Source organism: Nycticebus coucang, chromosome 10, assembly GCF_027406575.1.
Source record: "Nycticebus coucang isolate mNycCou1 chromosome 10, mNycCou1.pri, whole genome shotgun sequence".
NCBI lineage: Eukaryota > Metazoa > Chordata > Mammalia > Primates > Lorisidae > Nycticebus > Nycticebus coucang.
Window position 1 is genome coordinate 88,149,895 of NC_069789.1, and position 19,740 is coordinate 88,169,634.

Sequence of the window (19,740 nt, forward strand, 5' to 3'; positions counted from 1 at the left end):
TCTGGGAGGCTATGGAGGGAGGATCACTTGAACTCAGGAGTTCAAGACCAGCCTGGGCAAGAGTGAGACCCTGTCTCTACTAAAAATAGAAAAATTAACCAGGCAGGTGACAGATGCCTATAGTCCCAGCTACCTGGGAGGCTGAGGCAGGAGGATTACTTGAGCCCTGGAGTGTTTGAGATTGCCGTGAGCTATGATGACGACACTGCACTCTATCCTGGGCAACACAGCAAGTCTCTGTCCCCATTTGAAAAAAAAAAAAAGAAATTAGGAAGGAAAAAAGAAACCAGAAGAAGAAAGAAGAGAAAATGTAACAGTCCCATCAACTAAAGGCTGCCAAAGTTAACTGTCAGACTTATTTCTTGGTCCTATGGTTCTGAGGTGCAGATTTCATATACTAGTAAAATAAAAATAAACAAAATTGAGAGATAGAAGGTTGCCAATTTTTAATTTTATCAAGGAAGGACAAAACAACCCTCCCTACCTCTGCAAAAAAGAGAGAAATAAAGGCTAGCTCTTTAAATTAAATTTAACTTCATGAAAAGCTTTACATATTGACTTTTCCAATTTTGTCTTGAGCCACTTGGAAATCATTATCTTAATCTTTATTTCTTATCAAAAAATTTCTCGTTCATTCAAGCTTGAGGTATGAAGCTTGGGATGTGATGATGATACAAATAGGTAGACCATTTTCAATATATATAGTGTTTTCTTTTTTTTTTTTTTGCGGTTTTTGGCCAGGACTGGGTTTGAACCCGCCACCTCCGGCATATGGGGCCAGCGCCCTATTCCTTTGACCCACAGGCGCCACCCTTCTTTTCTTTTTTTTGAGACAGAGTTTCAAACTGTCCCTGGGGTAGAGTGCTGTGGCATCACAGCTCATAGCAACCTCAAACTCTTAGGCTTAAGCGATTCTCCTTGCCTCAGCCTCCCAAGCAGCTTGGACCACAGGTGTCCATCACAATGCCCAGCTAAAATTAATCACTTTTTTTTTTTTTTTTTAGACAGATTCTCACTATGTCACCCTTGGTAGTGCTGTGGCATCACAGCTCATAGCAACCTCAAACTCTTGGGTTTAAGTGATTCTCTTGCCTCAGCCTCCCATGTAGGTGGGACTATAGGCACCCGCCACAATGCCCAGCTATTTTTTTGTTATAGTTGTCATTGTTGTTTTTAGCAGGCCCAGGCCATTTTGAACCCGCCAGCCTCGGTGTATGTGGCCAGCATCCTAACTGCAGAGTTACGGGTGCTGAGCCTAAATACAGTGTTTTTACATGGTTATAATCAGTATATACATGTAATCCTGAATCCCATTTTCTTATAAATCATTACAAAATGAACTTTTTTTCCCTATATTAGTACTGTAAGGATACTTTTCTAAGAAATGAGGCAACTTTTAAAAGGAACTTTGATATTAATTCCTTTGATTCTACCATAATTTATTTAATCACTCTTATCTGGTTTCATTTTATTCTTTTTTTTTTTTGCCTTTTTTTGAGACAGCACCTGGCTATTTTTGTTGTTGTTGCAGTTGTCACTGTTGATTTTAGCTGGCCCAGGCTCGGTGTATGTGGCCAGCGCTCTTACCCACGAAGCTATGGGCATTGTGGTGGGTGCCTGTAGTCCCAGCTGCTTGGGAGGCTGAGGCAAGAGAATCGCTTGAGCCTAAGAGTTTGAGGTTTCTGTGAGCTGTGATGCCATGACACTCTACCGAGGGTGACATAGTGAGACTCTGTCTCAAAAAAAAAAAAATTAAATACCTGTAAGGAAAAAATCTGACCTAATTAACTCCTTACCTGATTAAAATGGTTAGCTGCAATTTTTTTGATGGACTCAATTTCTCTCCTTTTTAAGTATTTCTGATGGAAAAAAACAGTAAACTTGTTATTTTGACACTCAGCTTGATAAATGTGTTAATGATATAAATGGGGACACAGGTATATTTTGTGTCTATTACAATAGTGGGATTTAGTAAAAATTTAATTTCTCCTGACAAACAACAAATTGTTAAAGCTTTTTATAGGTTTTTTTCCCCTCACTTATACAAATCTTATGGGGAATAGCTGTCAATGTATTCCACAGGAGACTCTGTATGTAATAAGCAGCATAAATGTTCAAAATGAATCCCTACAACTAAATTATAAGAGAAAAACAACCTTCAGATCAATAAAAGGATTTTGGAATTTAATTATTTCAGATTTTTTTTTTTTTGAGACAGTCTCACTTTGTTGCTCTCCATAGAGTGCTGTGATGTCATCGCTCACAGCAACCTCAAACTCCTGGGCTCAACTGATCCTCTTGCTTCAGCCTCCCGAGTAGGCTGGGTCTACAGGTGCCCACCACAAAGCCTAGCTATTTTGACATGGGGTCTTGCTCTAGCTCACAGTGGTCTTGAAATTTCAGATTTCTTAAAATTCTTCCCATCTTTTTCTAATTAGCTTGTTTAAGGTTTCTTAAAATCCTTGTTGTATCTTACTTTTTCTAAATTATCACAATGTCTTTCTAAATGAGACACTATAGTTATCATAATGTTATGTAGCTTCAAATGATTCCACTTACATAGTTCGATGTTTTAGAGCATATTCCTTTTCCCTTTGAGAGTGATGTCTTATCAAATCCCAAATGTGAGAACCTGGAGTAAACTCCTTCTTCCCCTTGGGCATATTACTTCAAACCTTATCTGACCCCTATATGTTAACTACTGACTTCAACTACTGGACTTCAAAAATACACATAAACTCAAGAGTTTGAGGACCTAGCACTCTGGGAGGCCCAGGCGGGTAGATAGTCTGAGCTCAGGAGTTCAGACCAGCCTGAGTAAGAGCAAGACCCCATCTCTAAAAAATAGCTGAGCATGTGGCAGACGTCTATAGTCCCAGCTGCTTGGGAGGCTGAGACAAGAGAATCGCTTAAGCCCAAGAGTTTGAGGTTGCTGTGAGTTATGATGCTACAGCACTCTACCGAGGGTAACAAAGTGAGACTCTGTCTAAAAAAAAAAAAAAAACCCTTAAGAGTTTAACAGACATTTTCACAGTACATGCTGTGATGGCTTATACTCTGGCAGCTGTTTCTCTGGATGCTGAGACAGGGCAACATCCTGTTATCCTTGGAGCTAATCTCTTGCATCCACGCTGGGCCCACCCTCCAGCAACTAGGGACGGTAAATGTAGTCTACATTGTGTGGTCAAACCAGTTTCTGTTGAAACACCTCAAACTTTAATTAGTTTTTACTTTGCACAGAGGCCTGCTTCCATCCTAACTGAGCAAGTGGACATCACTACTTTTGGAACTCACTCGCCGTGTGGTTAATGTACCTTGTCTATTGAGTCTACTTCCTGTGAAGTTTGTTCATGTCATTCTCCCCTGCAAGCATTGTGAACCTAAGAAAAAAGTCTCCTTGTATGGCAATAAACTGTGTGATTTATGAAATTATACTTTCATTATGTTCTTATTTTTACCATATATAACACATCATTAATTAGATTTATGGGATATTTAACTAGCTTTGGGAGGTAATAAAAAGGTGAAAACATGATTCACACTCCTGCACTTCTTGTATCTCAGGGAAGAACAGACATACTCAAATTGGGGTAGAGACAATATGTTATACTGAGTTCCCTTGAACACATTTGTTATGTCTGGCACTACATTATTTCTGCTGAATATATGAAATAAATAAAAAGTAATGAGGTCTCACCCCATTCTGAATCTATTAATCTTCTTATGTATCCGAATGAGTACAATCATTCAAAATCATAAGCTTATTCAAAACACCTATGGGATACCTCTTACTATTAAATTACTTTCAAAGGAGGTAGAATAACTATAGAAAATAGGTATGTCCCATTGCTTTAGAGTCAATGCTTGCTTAGCTAACCATTCTCTCTCTTCTACCCCTACTTACTTTCCTTCCTTTTTGCTTTTTTAGTTCTACCTCCTTTTCTTCCCATTATTAATGCAATTGAAATGAGAACCTCAAAAGGCCAAGAGTCAACATGCAATGACTATGCTGGAATTGATATAGGGCTGGGAACGTGTGGACATACTGAGGCTGGAGACAGAATACCGAGTACTACTTAATGCTCATAAAATATTCATGATGAAATTATTCCAAATGAAGTATAGGATTACTATTTAACATTGTTTATAAGGAAAAAAAGCCCTAGATCTTGGATATAAAGTTACAAAGTTTAATTGTTTTCAGATACTTTTAGACTTTATATAAAAACATTTTTATTTAGAGAGACTTGTTCTTTCTGAAGTTCAAATGTGCCAGTGTTGAACACATTTACTTCTGAAGCATACATTTTAGAGAAAACAGAATGATGCTTCACTTACTGCTCCTTCAGGGACACATATGGCTTTGATGGTTCCTTCGGGCTTATTAAGCGCATCTTGAAGAAATCCAATCTCTGTGTTTCTAAATAGATCACTGATATCGATAATCTGGAAAATGGGTAACAAAAAGGGGTAACTAAACGTGAAGTGATTTTTTTCTCAAAAAATTTTACCAACAAGATTTTCAAGAAGAAAATAGTTTTGATAACATTCAACATTTGATAAGTTAACATTAGACTGCATTCATAGAGTATTTACCATGGGTTAAGCACTATAACAATGTTTTGCATATATTCATTTACTGTATCTGTACAAGAGTATGAGGTTGGCATCTTATAATCCCCAGTTCATAGATGAGGAAACTGAGACACAGAGAAGAAAGTAACTTGCTCAAGATGACATAGCTGGTAAGTGGTAGGACCACCATTCCATGAAAGGAAGAAACAAGGAGGGAGTTACGGCTTTTTCTATTACATATTTTTCATTCTAAGAATTGAGCAATGACTATTCATATACCAGGCAGAATTCAGTTTCTAAGGAATGTGCACGGAAAACAGCATTACAGAGATCAAGAGATATGGTTTTCCAGGAGCTAATAATGTGAAGCCTTATAGTGAAATGGCTCTACATAAATTCTACCTTTGACCTTAAATACTTATAGATACTAATGATTTGAATAAATATTTTCACATGCTTCAGTCCTTTATAGACCATGGAAAACAAATCATATTTGTCTTCCAACTGCCATTTTGGCTTTAAAAAAATTGGATAGTTTTTCTTTGTGGGTTACCATTCATGTCCATATAATCAATAACTTACAAGTAATAAAACTTCAGAGCAAGAATTTGACTCTTGGAAATGGGTCTTAGAACACAGTAGATAGAAAAAAGCAGGCTCTTATTCTCTTTTGCTGTAGCTCAGTAATAAGCTGCTGAGGTACAGTGTGACACTTGTGAATTTCAATGTGGTTTAAAAGACTACAGGACTATTTGGAGGCACAGTCCTGGAAAAGTGAAGAGAAGTACCTTCATTCCAAAGCGAGTGTCAGGTTTATCAGTTCCGTAGGTGGCCAGTGCCTCAGCAAAAGTCATAGAAGGAAAAGGAACCATCACAGGATCTTTGTCACTGGGCCAGGAATGGTGCAGTAAACCCTCAATTAAACGCTGAATCCCTGTCTGGTCTACAAAAGACATCTCTATGTCAATCTGAAACCAAAATAATATATGGGAACTAATTTGAATAGCCACAATATATACATATTTATACACATATTTATCTGCTTTTAAGTTACCATGGGATTCTGCACATACTTAATATTATTGTACATCTGGGTTTTTTTGTTTTTGTGAGACAAAGTCTCACTCTGTTACCCCAGGATAGAGTGCCATGGCATCATCATAGCTCACAGCAACCTCAAACTCCCGGGCTCAAGTGATCCTCTTGCCTCCGCCTCCTGAGTAGCTGAGACTACAGGCATGCACCACCATGCCCAGCTAATTTTTCTATTTTTAGTAGAGACAGCGTTTCGCTCTTGTTCAGGCCAATCTCAAACTCCTGAGCTTATGCAATCCTCCCACTTTGGCCTTCCAGAGTGCTGGCATTACAGGTGCGAGCCACGGTGCCTGGCTGAATTTTTGGTTCTTAATATTTAAGAGCTTTATTATACTCATATCATTAGCACTAAAACACTGTAGGAATCCCTGTCATTCCTCAGTTGATGACCACATTTCTTATTAAAAGGACACAAAATGGATCAAAATTGAATCATTAGTTAATTAAATATCTGACATAAAATGTAATGAGAAGTAAAGTGTATAAAATGACTGCCCTGGTCTTGAAGAAAATACTTGGCAGTAGTAAGCCTGAACGTGTAAAAGACGGACTATAACTTAGTACCTGAGTAAATTCTGGCTGTCTGTCTGGTCTTGAACCTTCATCTCGATAACATCGGGCGACCTGAAAATATCTACAATTGAAAAACAGCATTCATTGAGTCATGATTCTAGAAAGACGCATATGATTTTCCCCTGAAGCTTATGGTAAATACACTATGAAATAAATTAATAATGATACCTGAAAAACATAGGAGTCTCTTTTAGTGATGTTTTAATCTAATCAGATACACACCTGATCCATGAGAAGTTAACTATTCTATATAGTTATACATTTTCAAAATATACAATGGTACTTTTGGATACTCATATATTAGATGGGCATGCAAATTAGACCATGCTTCTTTTTTTGAGACAGAGTCTCACTCTGTCACCCTGGGTAGAGTGCCATGGCATAATAGCTCGCAGCAAGTTCAAACTCCTGGGCTCAACTGATCCTTCTTGCCTCAGCCTCCAGAGTAGCTGGGACTACCTAGGTGCCTGCCAGAATGCCTGGCTGGTTTTTCTATTTTTTTTTTTTTTTTCCTTTTTTAGTAGAGATGGGGTCTTGCTCTTGGTCAGGTTGGTCTTGAACTCCTGAACTCAAACTATCCACCTGCCCTGGCTTCCCAGAGTACTAGAATTACAAGTGTGAGCCATTGCACCTAGCCTTTTCTTTTCTTAAAAATATTTTTTAAGTCCATGCTTCTTCACATATATATATATATTTTGAGACAGGGTCTTGCTCTGTCAACTGGGGTGAGTGTAGTGGTGTCATCAGAGTTCATTGCAACCTTAAATGCCTGGGTTCAAATGATCATCCTGCCTTAGCTTCCCAAGTAGTTGGGACTATAGGCATCTGCCACCAAGTCTGGCTAATTTTTCTACTTTTTTTTTTTTTTTTTTTGTAGAGACAGAGTCTCACTTTATGGCCCTCGGTAGAGTGCCGTGGCCTCACACAGCTCACAGCAACCTCCAACTCCTGGGCTTAAGCGATTCTCTTACCTCAGCCTCCAGAGTAGCTGGGACTATAGGCGCCCGCCACAACGCCCGGCTATATTTTGGTTGCAGTTTGGCCAGGGCCGGGTTTGAACCCGCCACCCTCGGTATATGGGGCCGGCGCCCTACCGACTGAGCCACAGGCGCCGCCCAATTTTTCTATTTTTAATAGAGATGGGGTCTTGCTCTTGCTTAGGATGGCCTCAAACTCCTGAGCTAAAATGATCCTTCCACCTTGGCCTGTCAAAGTGCTAGGATTATAGGCGTGAGCCACCTCACCAAGTCCCACATATACTCTTTTGAGTCAGCCAAAGTGAAATATTTATTGCTTCACAAATACATTTGTCTTCTCCTGTGCTACACCTTTTCAATTCTCATTCTCACCTGCTGAAATGCAGCTCTGTCCATGAAGGTCCAGCTTACAAAGTTTTCTACAGTATTTCCCTGACTGATATAATTTCAGTTTGTAAATACTTAGTTTGCAAATCACAATACATTTGTGTTTTGGTTTATATCACAGTTGGGTTTTTTTTTTTGCAGTTTCTGGCCGGGGCTGGGTTTGAACCCGCCACCTCTGGCATACGGGGCCAGCGCCCTACCCCTCTGAGCCACAGTCGTTGCCCGACAGTTTTATTTGCTATCCTATTTTGCCTTACTGGCCTCATTAACTCCTTGGAAGCAGAATCTATACTTCTTTTTTTTTAAATTTCCTACCACATCTATTAATATAGAGCTTTCTATATGGTGGCCACCCCATAAATCTTTACTAAACGATGACTATAAATTGTGAGGGTGTAAGATTTCTCCAAACTCTCATAAATATTCTTAAGTTTCTCTTAAGAGATCAGACAATTTTATGTTTCCTGTTCCCCTTTTTTCTTTCTTTCCTGTTTTCTGAAAACTACTGGCACAAAAAAGCTTACCTGTCTAACCCGCCAACCATCAGAAGCTGCTTAAACTGTTGAGGACTCTGAGGGAGAGAATAAAACTTCCCAGGTTCCCTGGATGGTACTAAAAACTCTTTGGCACCCTTTTAAAGACAGAAAGGGAGAGGAGAGACATAATTAAAGAACTAAGTTCTCATAATGACAGAGATAATTTCTTGCTCATCTTTTTCTTTAATGTTCACAGTCTAATTTTAATATTTATTTTTAACTTGTGTGTGTGTATGTATATATTATTTCAAAATATTAAGGAGGTACAAATGTTTCTGCTACATGGATACATTTTATAATGCTTAAGTTGGGGCTTTAAGTATGCTCCTCACACAAACAGTGTTCATTGTACTGAGAGGGAGGTTTTTACCCCTCCTCTCCCTTTGCTCATCTTGTGATCCCTAAAAAGATTTGTACACAACAGGCTTTAAATCCCTCTTATATATAGGTTTTAAATTTATGCTTGTTGAAATGAATTCCCAATTCAGCCAAATGAATTTTGTACATTATTTCCTATCCAAGTAATTCCTAACTGCTTTTCAAAATTAAAATGTAGGTTTTTTTTTTTTTGAGACAGAGTCTCACTATGCCGCTCTCGGTAGAGTGCCGCGGTGTCACAGCTCATAGCAACCTCAAACTCTTGGGCTCAAGTGATTCTCTTGCCTCAGCCTCCCAAGTAGCTGGGACTAGACTACAGATGCCCGCGACATCGCTCAGCTATTTTTTGGTTGCAGGTGTCACTGTTGTTTAGCAGGCCTGGGCTGGGCTTGAACCCACCAGCCTTGGTGTATGTGGCTGGCATCCTACTCACTGAGCTATGGGCGCTGAGCCTAAAATGTAGCTTTTTTTCTAAAATTTAGTTTTATTAGTCTATGCATTGGATAGATAGATACCAATGTTTAGAACTGTCAGCTCTTCATGAACAAGGGATTTGTTTTTAAGGAACCAATTCATTAAAGATTTACATTTGTAAACTTCAAAGGAAAGAAAGCCGTGGAATAAATTCTGACTCAAAATACTAAAACATTTCTCTCAATTCTTTAAAAAACCTAGTTAATGTGACCATTGTGAGGCAGTAAATAAAACAGAATAAAAATAAAAGTGGACCAAGTAAACATACAAGCAAAGTGATCTAGTTTTATAACAATAGAACATTATTAGTAGGTTGACTGAAGGAATGTACATACCCCTGGGGTCTTCTTAAACAATGTTGGGGTTTCTACATCCACAAACCCTAAAAAGAGAGAAACATTATAATTTAGTAGACAGGAATGTGGAATTTGTCAAATATGATGTCCATAATATAGTACAACAAATCTGAGGCTCCCTTTTAATTAGAAATCTGGGCAGAAATAAGCTACTAAGCCTATACATATTGATTGTATATGTATCCAAGAAGGAAGCTGAAGGTTTTCATAAAAATCTTACTCTGTTCAGCAAGTTGATATCTTTGACATGAAATACTTCTAAATATTTGATGAATTCTTATCTACTGAACAGTTCTGGTTTTTTAAATTTTCTGCTAGTGCAGCAAAAATAACACAAATAAAGCAAGAAAACCCCAGGACTGATTGACGTGTCTGTTTAGTTTAATTCACATGACATTTTAGAGCTCTAACCAAGTGATAAAGAAATAAGAAAACTTACAGAAACAACCAAAGGAGTGTCCTGCCTGCAATAATGACGGGAAATACTACATTAACCAATGCTATTGCCACTATCATCTTTAAAAGAATGTAGTTGTGATATCAGAGGAAACTATTAATAGTTACCAAATTATGCCCATAGGGCAAAAACTACACACTGAATTCCCTAAGGGGAGGATACACTAAAACTGTTGAATAAAACAGAAGAGATGCTAACAATTCCCACAGAACACGCAGGCAGCATTTCCCTTACCATGCAGATTACAGAGATACTCCCGCATTTTCATGACCATCTGAGACCTCAGCCGCAGGTTATACTGCATTTGGGAACTACGTAAGTCTAGGTATCGATACTGCAAACGGAGAGTCTCTGTTTTCTAAACAAATTGAAAGATTTTTATGTTTAAATGTTCTCTGAATATTAGAAAGGTATTATTTTTAGATGCAGTTTGAACTTTCCCAAACTAAATTTAGCTCTATCTTTTAGCTTCCATCATCAAGTGGCCCACTGGTATGCTGTTTCCATTTGTGCATACAATGCCATCTTTCAGTCCTACAACTTTTACGTTTGTTACAATTGCAGATTAGTGCTATTTTGCATTTTTTACTATTCATTATTAACATTAACCTTCACTGACTGAAATATGCCTACTTCATGAAACATTTATCTGTTCATTTAAACCCATGCTGGAATCTTGAAAAATAATTTGAAGATTTCAAAGATCTTTTAAAACCATACGCCAGAGGCCAGGTGTGGTGGCTCACAGGTTCGAGGCCAGCCTGAGGAATAGTGAGACCCCGTCTCTAAAAATAGCCGGGCATTGTGGTGAGCACCAGTAGTCCCAGCTACTTAGGAGTCTGAGGCAAGAGGATTGCTTGAGCCCCAGAGTTTAAGGTTGCTGTGAGCTCTGGCGCCAGGACACTCTACCAAGGGCAACAAGTGAGACTCTATCTCCAAAATAAATAAATAAATAAATAAATAAGATATACCAGATAGCTAGGCACAGAGGTGTATGCCTATAACCCCAGCTACTCAGAAGGCAAGGTGGGAGAATCGCTTTAGCCCACGAGTTTGAGGCCAGTCTGGACAACATACTTAGTAAGATCCCATCTCTAAAAAAGATATGCCAGAGTTAAAAACAGTTGTGATTTTATTACCTGAATGGGACACTGACTAAAAGTATAAGGAATGCAAAGGAACAGCAGATGGAATTTCTATGATTGTACTAGGAGGAAAAGTATGAAGATTTGCTTATCTTTAAGGCTGTAAAACTGGGAACCCTATTTGTGCTGAGAACTTAAAAAAAAAGGTCCTTTCTCCTGCAATAGCTAATTTCTTTGGTATTAGAAAAAGAAATAGTGGGGCGGCGCCTGTGGCTCAAGGAGTAGGGTGCCAGTCCCATATGCTGGAGGTGGCGGGTTCAAACCCAGCCCCAGCCAAAAACCGAAAAAAAAGAAAAAGAAATAGTGAGAAATATCCATAACTTCTCTTTCTAAATGCTTATCTGGAGAAAACTGTATATTTTATTTCTCACAGTAAGGTCAACTTTGTAATTATATATGTGTGTGTATATATATATATTATTTTTTTTTAACGAGACAGAGTCTCACTCTGTCACACTTGGTAGAGTGCCATGGTGTCACAGCTCACAGCAACCTCAAACTCTTTGGCACAAGGGATCCTCTTGCCTCAGCCTCCGGAGTAGCTGGGACTACAGGTGCCCGCCACAATGCCTGACCAGCTACTTTTTCTAATTTTAGTATAGACGGGGTCTTCCTCTTATTCAGGCTGGTCTGTAACTCCTGAGCTCAAGGGATCTTCCCACCTTGGCCTCCCAGAATGCTAGGATTACAGGCATGAGCCACTGTAGCTGGCCTGTTTTCTAATTAAAGAATTAAGTAATGCCTGTAGTCCTAGCACTCTGGGAGGCCAAGGCAGTTGGATTGCTGGAGGTCAGGAGTTCAAGAACAGATGGAGCAAGAGTGAGACCCCGTTAGCAGGGCATTGTGGCGGGCACCTGTAGTCCCATTTACTTGGGAGTCTGAGGCAAGAGGATCATTTGAGTCAAAGAGTTTGAGGTTGTTGGGAGCTATGACGCCAGGGGACTCTATTGAGGGAGACAAAGTGAGACTGCCTCAGAAAAAAACAAAAAGAATTAAGTATTGGAAACTAAAATGGCCACATAATTAATTAAAACATTCCTTAGTAGATCAGTTTTAAAATTAGGTACACACAATCTACAATTGTGACAAGGCTCAAAATCATTCAGTGTTCTTAGTATGTCTAGTTCCATAACTTCTCAAACCTTGGAAAAGAATATCATAAAACACAGTAATCCTAGTTATATTCATATGCTTAGAAGTCAAGAGTTGCTCTAAGCACATATTTTATCTCTGTTAGAGGATTCAACTTTTTTTTTTTTGAGACAGAATCTTACCCTGTTGCCCAGGCTAGAGCGCCATGGCATCAGCCTAGCTCATAGCAACCTTAATCTCCTGGGTTCAAGTGATCTTTCTGCCTCAGCCTCCCTATTAGCTGGGACTACAGGTGCTACCCACAATACCTGGCTAATTTTTCTATTTTTAGTAGAGATGGGGTCTCACTCTTGCTTAGGCTGGTCTCTAGCCCCTGAGTTCAAGTGATCCTCCCACCTCAGCCTTCCTGGGTATTGGATTGTATTAGCCAACATGCCAGGCCAACAATTAAACTAAACTGAATAGGTTTGGGAACAAATAAGGATGTAGGAATTTACAGCCTTGAAGATGCAAACCTTCTCACTGTGTTCCTCTTAGTACAGTCATAGAAATTCCAAAATACGTACAATTTCCAAACTACATAAACTTTCTTTCAAAATATTAAACAATAACAAAAAACTTGAATGATACAATATCTCACATCTTAAAAGACAGTATCACATTTTGACCTTTCTAAAAAACCAGTGTTTAGGGACTACGGAAGCTTAATGAACTACTGCTTTTTAAGAACAGTTTATCAAGAAATTGTAGAACTAAGAAAACAATTCATGATATGTCTATAATAAAATATTTCATTTTGTGAAAGTTAAACAATTCTGAAAATACTTTCTTGGTCATCAACATTTTCTAGATATTCCATTTTATTAATAACAACAGAGGATGATACCTTCACAAAGTCCTTAATTTCAAAGGGCAGCTTCCTGCAGGAATTCAGAAGTTTAGCTGTTTTAACTTTGATTTCAATCTCACCTGTTGGCATTTTCTTAAAAAGAGAGGGAGACTTATTTTAAAGTCATTCATCAGAACACATACAAAGTGCCTATTTGGAAAACATATATGTTTATTTATATGGATAAAATGCGCAGGTCCTTATAGTATAGAATCTAAAGCAGAAATGTTTATGTATGATTTTGACATTCTTATACATATTTGTGGCTAATGTGCTCAGAAATCAACAAATACCAGCATGCATTTGTCAACATAAACATCATGTCTTAGCGTGCATATTTATATGGTGTGTGTGTTTGTTGTAAACATTATGAAATCTGTAGAACTCTCTGAGCTTTAGTGCCTAATGTCCAGTAGGGGCTCAGTCTATGCTGTATGAATGTGTACAGAAACAGAGCAAATGCATACAAGTAAAATTTACATAGACAGTTTCTAAACTACTCACTGGATTCTCTTGTCCTGGAGGTCGGGAAATGACTGTCCCAGACACTTGCACCACAGATTCCACAGGGGCTTCACATAAAATCTTCTTCACAGAGGCAGCTGACTACAGAATGAGAATGGGGAAGAGTTCCAAGAAACCAATGAACTTACAGGAATCTTTAGTAAGTCTATGGTTTTAAAAAACAATATACATAGCTTAATCACCATAAACACTGGAGCTGACTATAACGATTTCATTACAGAATTTAGTAAAGTTCATCCTCATTTTGACTCCATGTAATATAGCAAGTAAAATTATTAGTTAACAGCAATCAAAAACCTTTAAAGGAAAATAAGGAGAACGATGACTCTTAATGCACATGAGTCCCACATACTTTAAAGGCAACTGAATCCAGGGTTGATCTTAGGAGCAGTTAAATTCAATACTAGCAATAATGGGTTTACAGGCGGCGCTTGTGGCTCAGTGGGTAGGGCAGTGGCCCCATTTACGGAGGAGGGTGGCAGGTTCGAACTGGCCCCAAACTGCAACAATAAGAACAACAACAAAAAATAGCTGGGTGTTGTGGCGGGTGCCTGTAGTCCCAGCTACTCGGGAGGCTGAAGCAAGAGAATCGCCTAGCCCAGGAGTTGGAGGTTGCTGTGACCTGTAACACTACAGCACTCAACTGTGGGCGATAAAGTGAGACTCTGTCTCGTAAAAAAAAGGGTCCACAGTGAAAGGCGTTCTCCAGGGTTAGCTATGCTTGTCTCTGGATCCTGACCCCTGAAAGATAGTTCATTGTTCTTTCCTTATTTCAAACACTTACGAGCTAACCACATAAATCATATTTTTGTTAGGCATATAAGCATTTGTCAAAATTACAATAGAAATCAACATTGCCCAGTGAGCAGGATAGGAGTTCTTTTATCTAATTTTAATATCAATTAATTTTTTTAAAAAAGAGACAGGGTCTTGCTCTGTCATCCAGGATGGATTGCTGTGGTATGATCATAGTTCATGGCAACCTAAAATCCTGGGTTCAAGTGATCCTCCTGCCTCAACTTCCTGAGTAGCTGGGATTATAGGCATGTACCACCATACATGGCTAATTTTAATTTTTTTGTTATGATCTTGCTATGTTGCCCAGGCTGGTCTTAAACTATTGGCCTCAAGCAATCCTCCCACCTCAGCTTCTCCAAGTGCTGGGATTATAGGTATAAGACACCACACCAAGTCTAAATCTAATTCTTTGACAAGGTAGTACCTTCACATTGCTCAAAATTCAAAAAGTACAAAATGATATAGTTAAAAGTTTTCCCTCCTATCATTGTTCTCAAACCCCTCAATTCCCCTCCCCAGAAGCTTTCAACACTACCAGATACTTAGGTATCTTTCCAGAGATATTTTATAACATACATTCAAGCAAATACATACATATATACACATACAAACACAAAATGAATATATACAGTATATTGTTTCCTTCCCCTCACTTTTTTTTAATACAGATAATAGCACTTTACATGTTCTTCTGTATATTCAAGAAAATAGTTTTTCTTTTTTTAGACAGTCTCACTCTGTCACCCTGGGTTGAATGTCATGGCATCATCATAGCTCACAGCAACCTTAAACTCTTAGGCTCAAGTGATCCTCTTGCCTCAGTCTCCTGAGTAGCTGGGACTATCGGTATGCACCACACTGAGCTCAAGGGATCTTCCTGCCTCAGCCTCCCACAGTGCTGAGATGAAAGGCATTAGCTACAGTGCCCAGCCTAGAATATACAATTTTTTCATTTAACAATATGCCTGAGATTTTTTTCCTTTTTAGCATAGAGCTTCTTTATTCTTTTTTAGACAGAGTCTTACTTTGTTGTCCTGGGTAGAGTGCCATGGCATCATAGCTCAGAGCAACCTCAAACTCTCGGTCTCAAGTGATGCTTGTGCCTCAGTCTCCTGAGTAGTTGGGACTACAGGTGGCCCCCACAATGCCTGGCTATTTTTAGAGACAGGGTCTCTTTTTTGCTCTGGTTGGTGTCCAATTCCTGAGCTCAGGAAATCCATAGGCCTCAGCCTCCCTGAAGGCTAGGATTACAGATATGAACAACCAGACCTGGACATCTTCCCCTTTTTTTTGTAGGGTGAGCAGAGCATCCTAATGTTAAGTATGTACATTATTTTTTAAACCAATCTCTCAATGAGGACATAGAGCTTGTTCCCAAGTTTTTCTCTATTAAAAATAATCCTGAAATTAATATCTTTGTATATATGTCATTTTACATCTTTGTAAGTCTGGAGATAATTGTAAGATAATTTACTAGAAGTGGAATTAATGGTTCAATGGATATATGCATTTATAATAAAAAAATTTTATAAAGTATCTGTTCAACATTCTAGCATATATTAATTGGATATTACCAAATTACTCTCCATACAGGTCGCTCCAATTTGTACCCCTTCCAGGAATGTATGAGCATCTGCTTTCCTACATAGCATGTTGTTTCAATCTAATGTGCTAAAAGTGACGATTATGTGTAGTTTAATTTACATTTCTCTACCTATGAGTGATGTTGGGTATACTTTCATTTTGGCTACAAGCCATTTATATTTTGTTTTCTGTAAATTTATGTTCATATCCAGGGTTTATAATTCTGCTGGGTCACTGGTCTTTTTAAATTGATTTGTTGTAAGCTTTTAGATATTATGGAAATTAGACTTTTGCCTATGATATGTGTACAAGTTGCTCATATTTTTTCCCAGTTTTCCGTGTTTTAACATTGCTTATGATAGTTTTCAGTTTTCATTAACAAAAATGTCTGAATTTAAAACCTCCAAAATATTCATGACACTACTTAGCCTACCCTAGCCCCAGCATCAAAGAGGATTTTAGGTAATATTAGAAGACTTTCTATTACCTCATCCTGGGGAATGAGAACTTGAACAAATCCATGGAAATCTCTTAAGACCAGGAAGATGTTTTGCCTGATTAAAGGGGGAAAAAAATAAAGGAACATTTTAAGGTAAAATCTCTGATCCCAAAATTTGAGCAGGCAAAATAAATAACAAAAAAAGAACCTATGCAATCTCTCTTTTCTTTCTCAGGATAATTATGTACCTTCATTAGTTATATTTATGCAATTGTTAGCCATAAGTTTACTAATGAAAAAATTCATTTTAATTTTTACTATTTATATAGCTTACTAAGCATATACAGATGGTTTATAAAGCAAAAAGATTTTTAAAATTTAAAAAAAATTTCATTGGCTTAAATCTTTTATTATCTTTATTGTTATTTTCTTAGAGATGGGTCTCACTATGTTGTCCAGCCCTGGCTTGAACTCCTGAGTTCAAGTTCAAGTGATCTTCCCACCTCAGCCTTCTGATTAGGTAGGATTATAGGCTTGGGCCACCATGCCCAGCTCCCATTGGCTTAAGTCTTTATAAAAAATGTTTATTAAATTTAGAAAGTTTTCACATGGTAAAATCCAAAGAGAATGTTTTTAGATATCAGAAACATCTGATCAGTCATTTTTGAAATACAGCAATATAAGGTCTTTTCTCTTCCTAAAAAGAGATACAATCTAAAAATTTCTAGAAGAGTTCCAACTACTAATTTAACACCTCTATGAATCATGACATTTGATCTCTGTCCCAGAAATCCCAATATTCTCACACTCTACTTACATTTTTCATACTGTTCTTAGTACTAAGAAGAGGTACAGAAATCCTCATCAGATTTGGATTCAGGAGACAATGTCAGCAACTTTACAGGGCAATTATCCACCCACTTGGGACATATTCTTTAGGAAGGTTACACAACCTATATATTTTCTGCATTTTTCATGTTAATTATTGTACTATTCAGACATGTTCTGGAATACAAAGACATGTTCTGAGCAACAAAAAAATTGGCTTTCGTCTTAAGGAATCACTACTCATGTTTTTAGGTCTTTTCTCTACCTAAATTTAGAATAAATAAACTTTTTTTCTCCCATGCTATTAAAGCTGGTTTATAGAATGCTGGCTCATTCCCAATTAGTGGTCATAAGGAACTCTTTAACCTTAGTAAGCCCAGGGTCATTCCAATCCATTGGTGGATCAAGCTTCATTGTTATAAACTTCAACAGATGTTATTGGTATCTACTGAGAGTGATACTCTCTGTCACTTGGGTCTTTCAAAATAAAATAAAATAGAAAATTTAGTGAATTCTGAGAATCCTGTAGGAGTTGCAAAACGTTTTATTCTTATGAATGGCTGAAAATTAGTATAGGTTTAGAATTGCCTTGGGAAAACAACCACCATGAATTCTTAGATTGTCTACCTCAATTTACCTTCGGTACTGAATCCATCCACACAAGGTGACTTCTTGGCCTAAGTGAGAAGAACGCAATTCTCCACATGTGTTGGTCCGGGCAACAAAGCTACTAAATTCTTGGGGGTGGGGGGGTAAAAAAAAAAAAAAGGGAAAGAAGAAAGTGTTTACAATGCAAGATTAAAAATATAACATTTGTAGATGGCTTAAAAATAAAGATTCTCAAATTACAGAATCTTAGAATCTATTTCAGGGCAATGGATATTTATAAAATAATTCAGAGTATGCAATTTAATTCATACTGTTAAATTCAAAACTGTTGCTTTATCTGCAAATATGTCATTTAGCCAAGTGAATAACAGAATGTAATTTTTTTGAACATTTAGCATTTGCATTGACCTAAAATCCTAATAACCCAATTCTTAACAATGCTTATTTCTTCCCCAAATGAAATATGATTTTTAGGAATTAAGAGTTTTGATGATTCAGTAGCTACTTAGCTTTAGAATGAACCTAATGTGTAACTGTCACTTGTACACTAGAAAACAATACTGTAAGTGTTTTGCAAAAAATTGTTTTTGAAGGCTTCCTATTAATAGCATCCACTAAAAGAATATCATAAGTGGTTACCTTTTTGTGGCCTATTTTAAAACTCAGGGGGAAAAAAATGCATTATAAGGAAAGATGAGAGTGAATGATCTGCCTTTTTTTTTTTTTTTTTGAGACAGAATCTCACTATGTCACCCTCGGTAGAGTGCTGTGGTGTCACAGCTCACAGCAACCTCCAACTCTTGGGCTTAAGCGATTCTCTTGCCTCAGCTTCACAAGTAGCTGGGACTACAGGTGCCCACCACAATGCCTGGCTATTTTTTGTTGCAGTTGTCATTGTTGTTTAGCTGGACCAAGCCGGGTTTGAACCTGCCAACTTTGGTGTATGTGGCTGGCGCTGTAACCATTCTGCTATGGGATTACAGCCATATCAGCCTGAACGTGCCCTATCTTGTCTGATCTGCTTCTATATATAAGGATATCCAGTTAAGAATGGGGGCCGTGTGTTAAATAGCTTTATGGAAGAGATGGAAATAGAGGACAGAGCTCTTTGCTGTTTTCACCTGGAATTCTCCTCTGTGAACTTAGCACCAGACTTCTGGAGAGAGACCGCAACATCAACTGAGTGGTACTTCCAACGGGTCTGGGTAAACCCCTGCATAGCTGACTTAAGCATGAAGGTAAGTTCATGTTGAAGCCACAGGATAACTGAGGGTAATCACGAATCCCACGCTCCTGGTACTCAAAAGTCAGTTTTGGAATCCCTTAAAATTTTAGGAGTTCCCACTTTGTTCTTCAATACTTAAGCTTCCATCCACACAACATTCCAAAACACGTGTCTAGAAACTAGACAAATCTGCAACGTCTTTGGGGCCCTGAAGGGAGTGGGTAAGGGAAAGTCCTTTCACCCGTCTCAAGGCATCAGTTTCCACGTCTATTAAACAGGGCTGCGGCCAGAAGTGACGACTAGGAGACAATTCCACAGAGTAGTAGCTCCAGGCACGAACCCCAGACAATCCGGACGCGGATGGGGCCGGCCACCAATAAGGCATACACCCTTATTGTCTTTCCACGTTTCTCTGAAAGCTCCCGCGGCTAGAACTGGAAAACGAGGAGCAGCCTCGCGTTGCTAATCTCCAAGACCTTAGCGGCCGACCTCAGGTCTTCAGAAACAGGAAGGCGAGCAAACCTCAAATGCTCCTAGGACCAGAAGCCACACACAATCGCCGCTGGACGCCAAGAGTCCCTTCACGCTCCCCGCTATCGTCCAAGATTACAATGAAATCTTTCAACGAATCAGAGCGGAGGCAGTGCCGCCATGCTTACTACGGGCGGAAGTTTGAGAGAACGCTTCCCGCCGATAGAAAGCCGGAGGAGCGAAGCCAACACTAGTAGTAATGTTGACGCTATTGGTTCAGTCGGTCGGTCTTGCCCTCAACTAAAATGGCGATTTAATGTTTTCACT

The 19,740-nt window shown here is 38.5% G+C and overlaps 1 protein-coding gene across 4 annotated transcripts in view; it reads right to left on the bottom strand.

Annotated features, from left to right (window-relative positions):
- Positions 1–19,550, bottom strand: part of DARS2 (aspartyl-tRNA synthetase 2, mitochondrial) — a 32,883-nt gene extending 13,333 nt beyond the window's left edge. For 3 of the 4 annotated variants that reach the window (XM_053607369.1, XM_053607372.1, XM_053607371.1), the window contains exons 1-12: positions 18,839–19,550; positions 17,746–17,845; positions 16,329–16,395; positions 13,439–13,540; positions 12,932–13,027; positions 10,043–10,166; positions 9,331–9,377; positions 8,132–8,238; positions 6,235–6,304; positions 5,364–5,543; positions 4,339–4,446; positions 1,797–1,859 (exon numbers count right to left, since the gene is read on the bottom strand). In XM_053607369.1, the coding sequence (XP_053463344.1) occupies positions 1,797–1,859; positions 4,339–4,446; positions 5,364–5,543; positions 6,235–6,304; positions 8,132–8,238; positions 9,331–9,377; positions 10,043–10,166; positions 12,932–13,027; positions 13,439–13,540; positions 16,329–16,395; positions 17,746–17,845; positions 18,839–18,965 (1,191 nt within the window). In that variant the 5' untranslated portion in view covers positions 18,966–19,550. The remainder of the gene's footprint in view (positions 1–1,796; positions 1,860–4,338; positions 4,447–5,363; positions 5,544–6,234; positions 6,305–8,131; positions 8,239–9,330; positions 9,378–10,042; positions 10,167–12,931; positions 13,028–13,438; positions 13,541–16,328; positions 16,396–17,745; positions 17,846–18,838) is intronic. The other variant, XM_053607370.1, reaches the window with a different exon arrangement.
- Between the last annotated feature and the right edge of the window lie 190 nt (positions 19,551–19,740).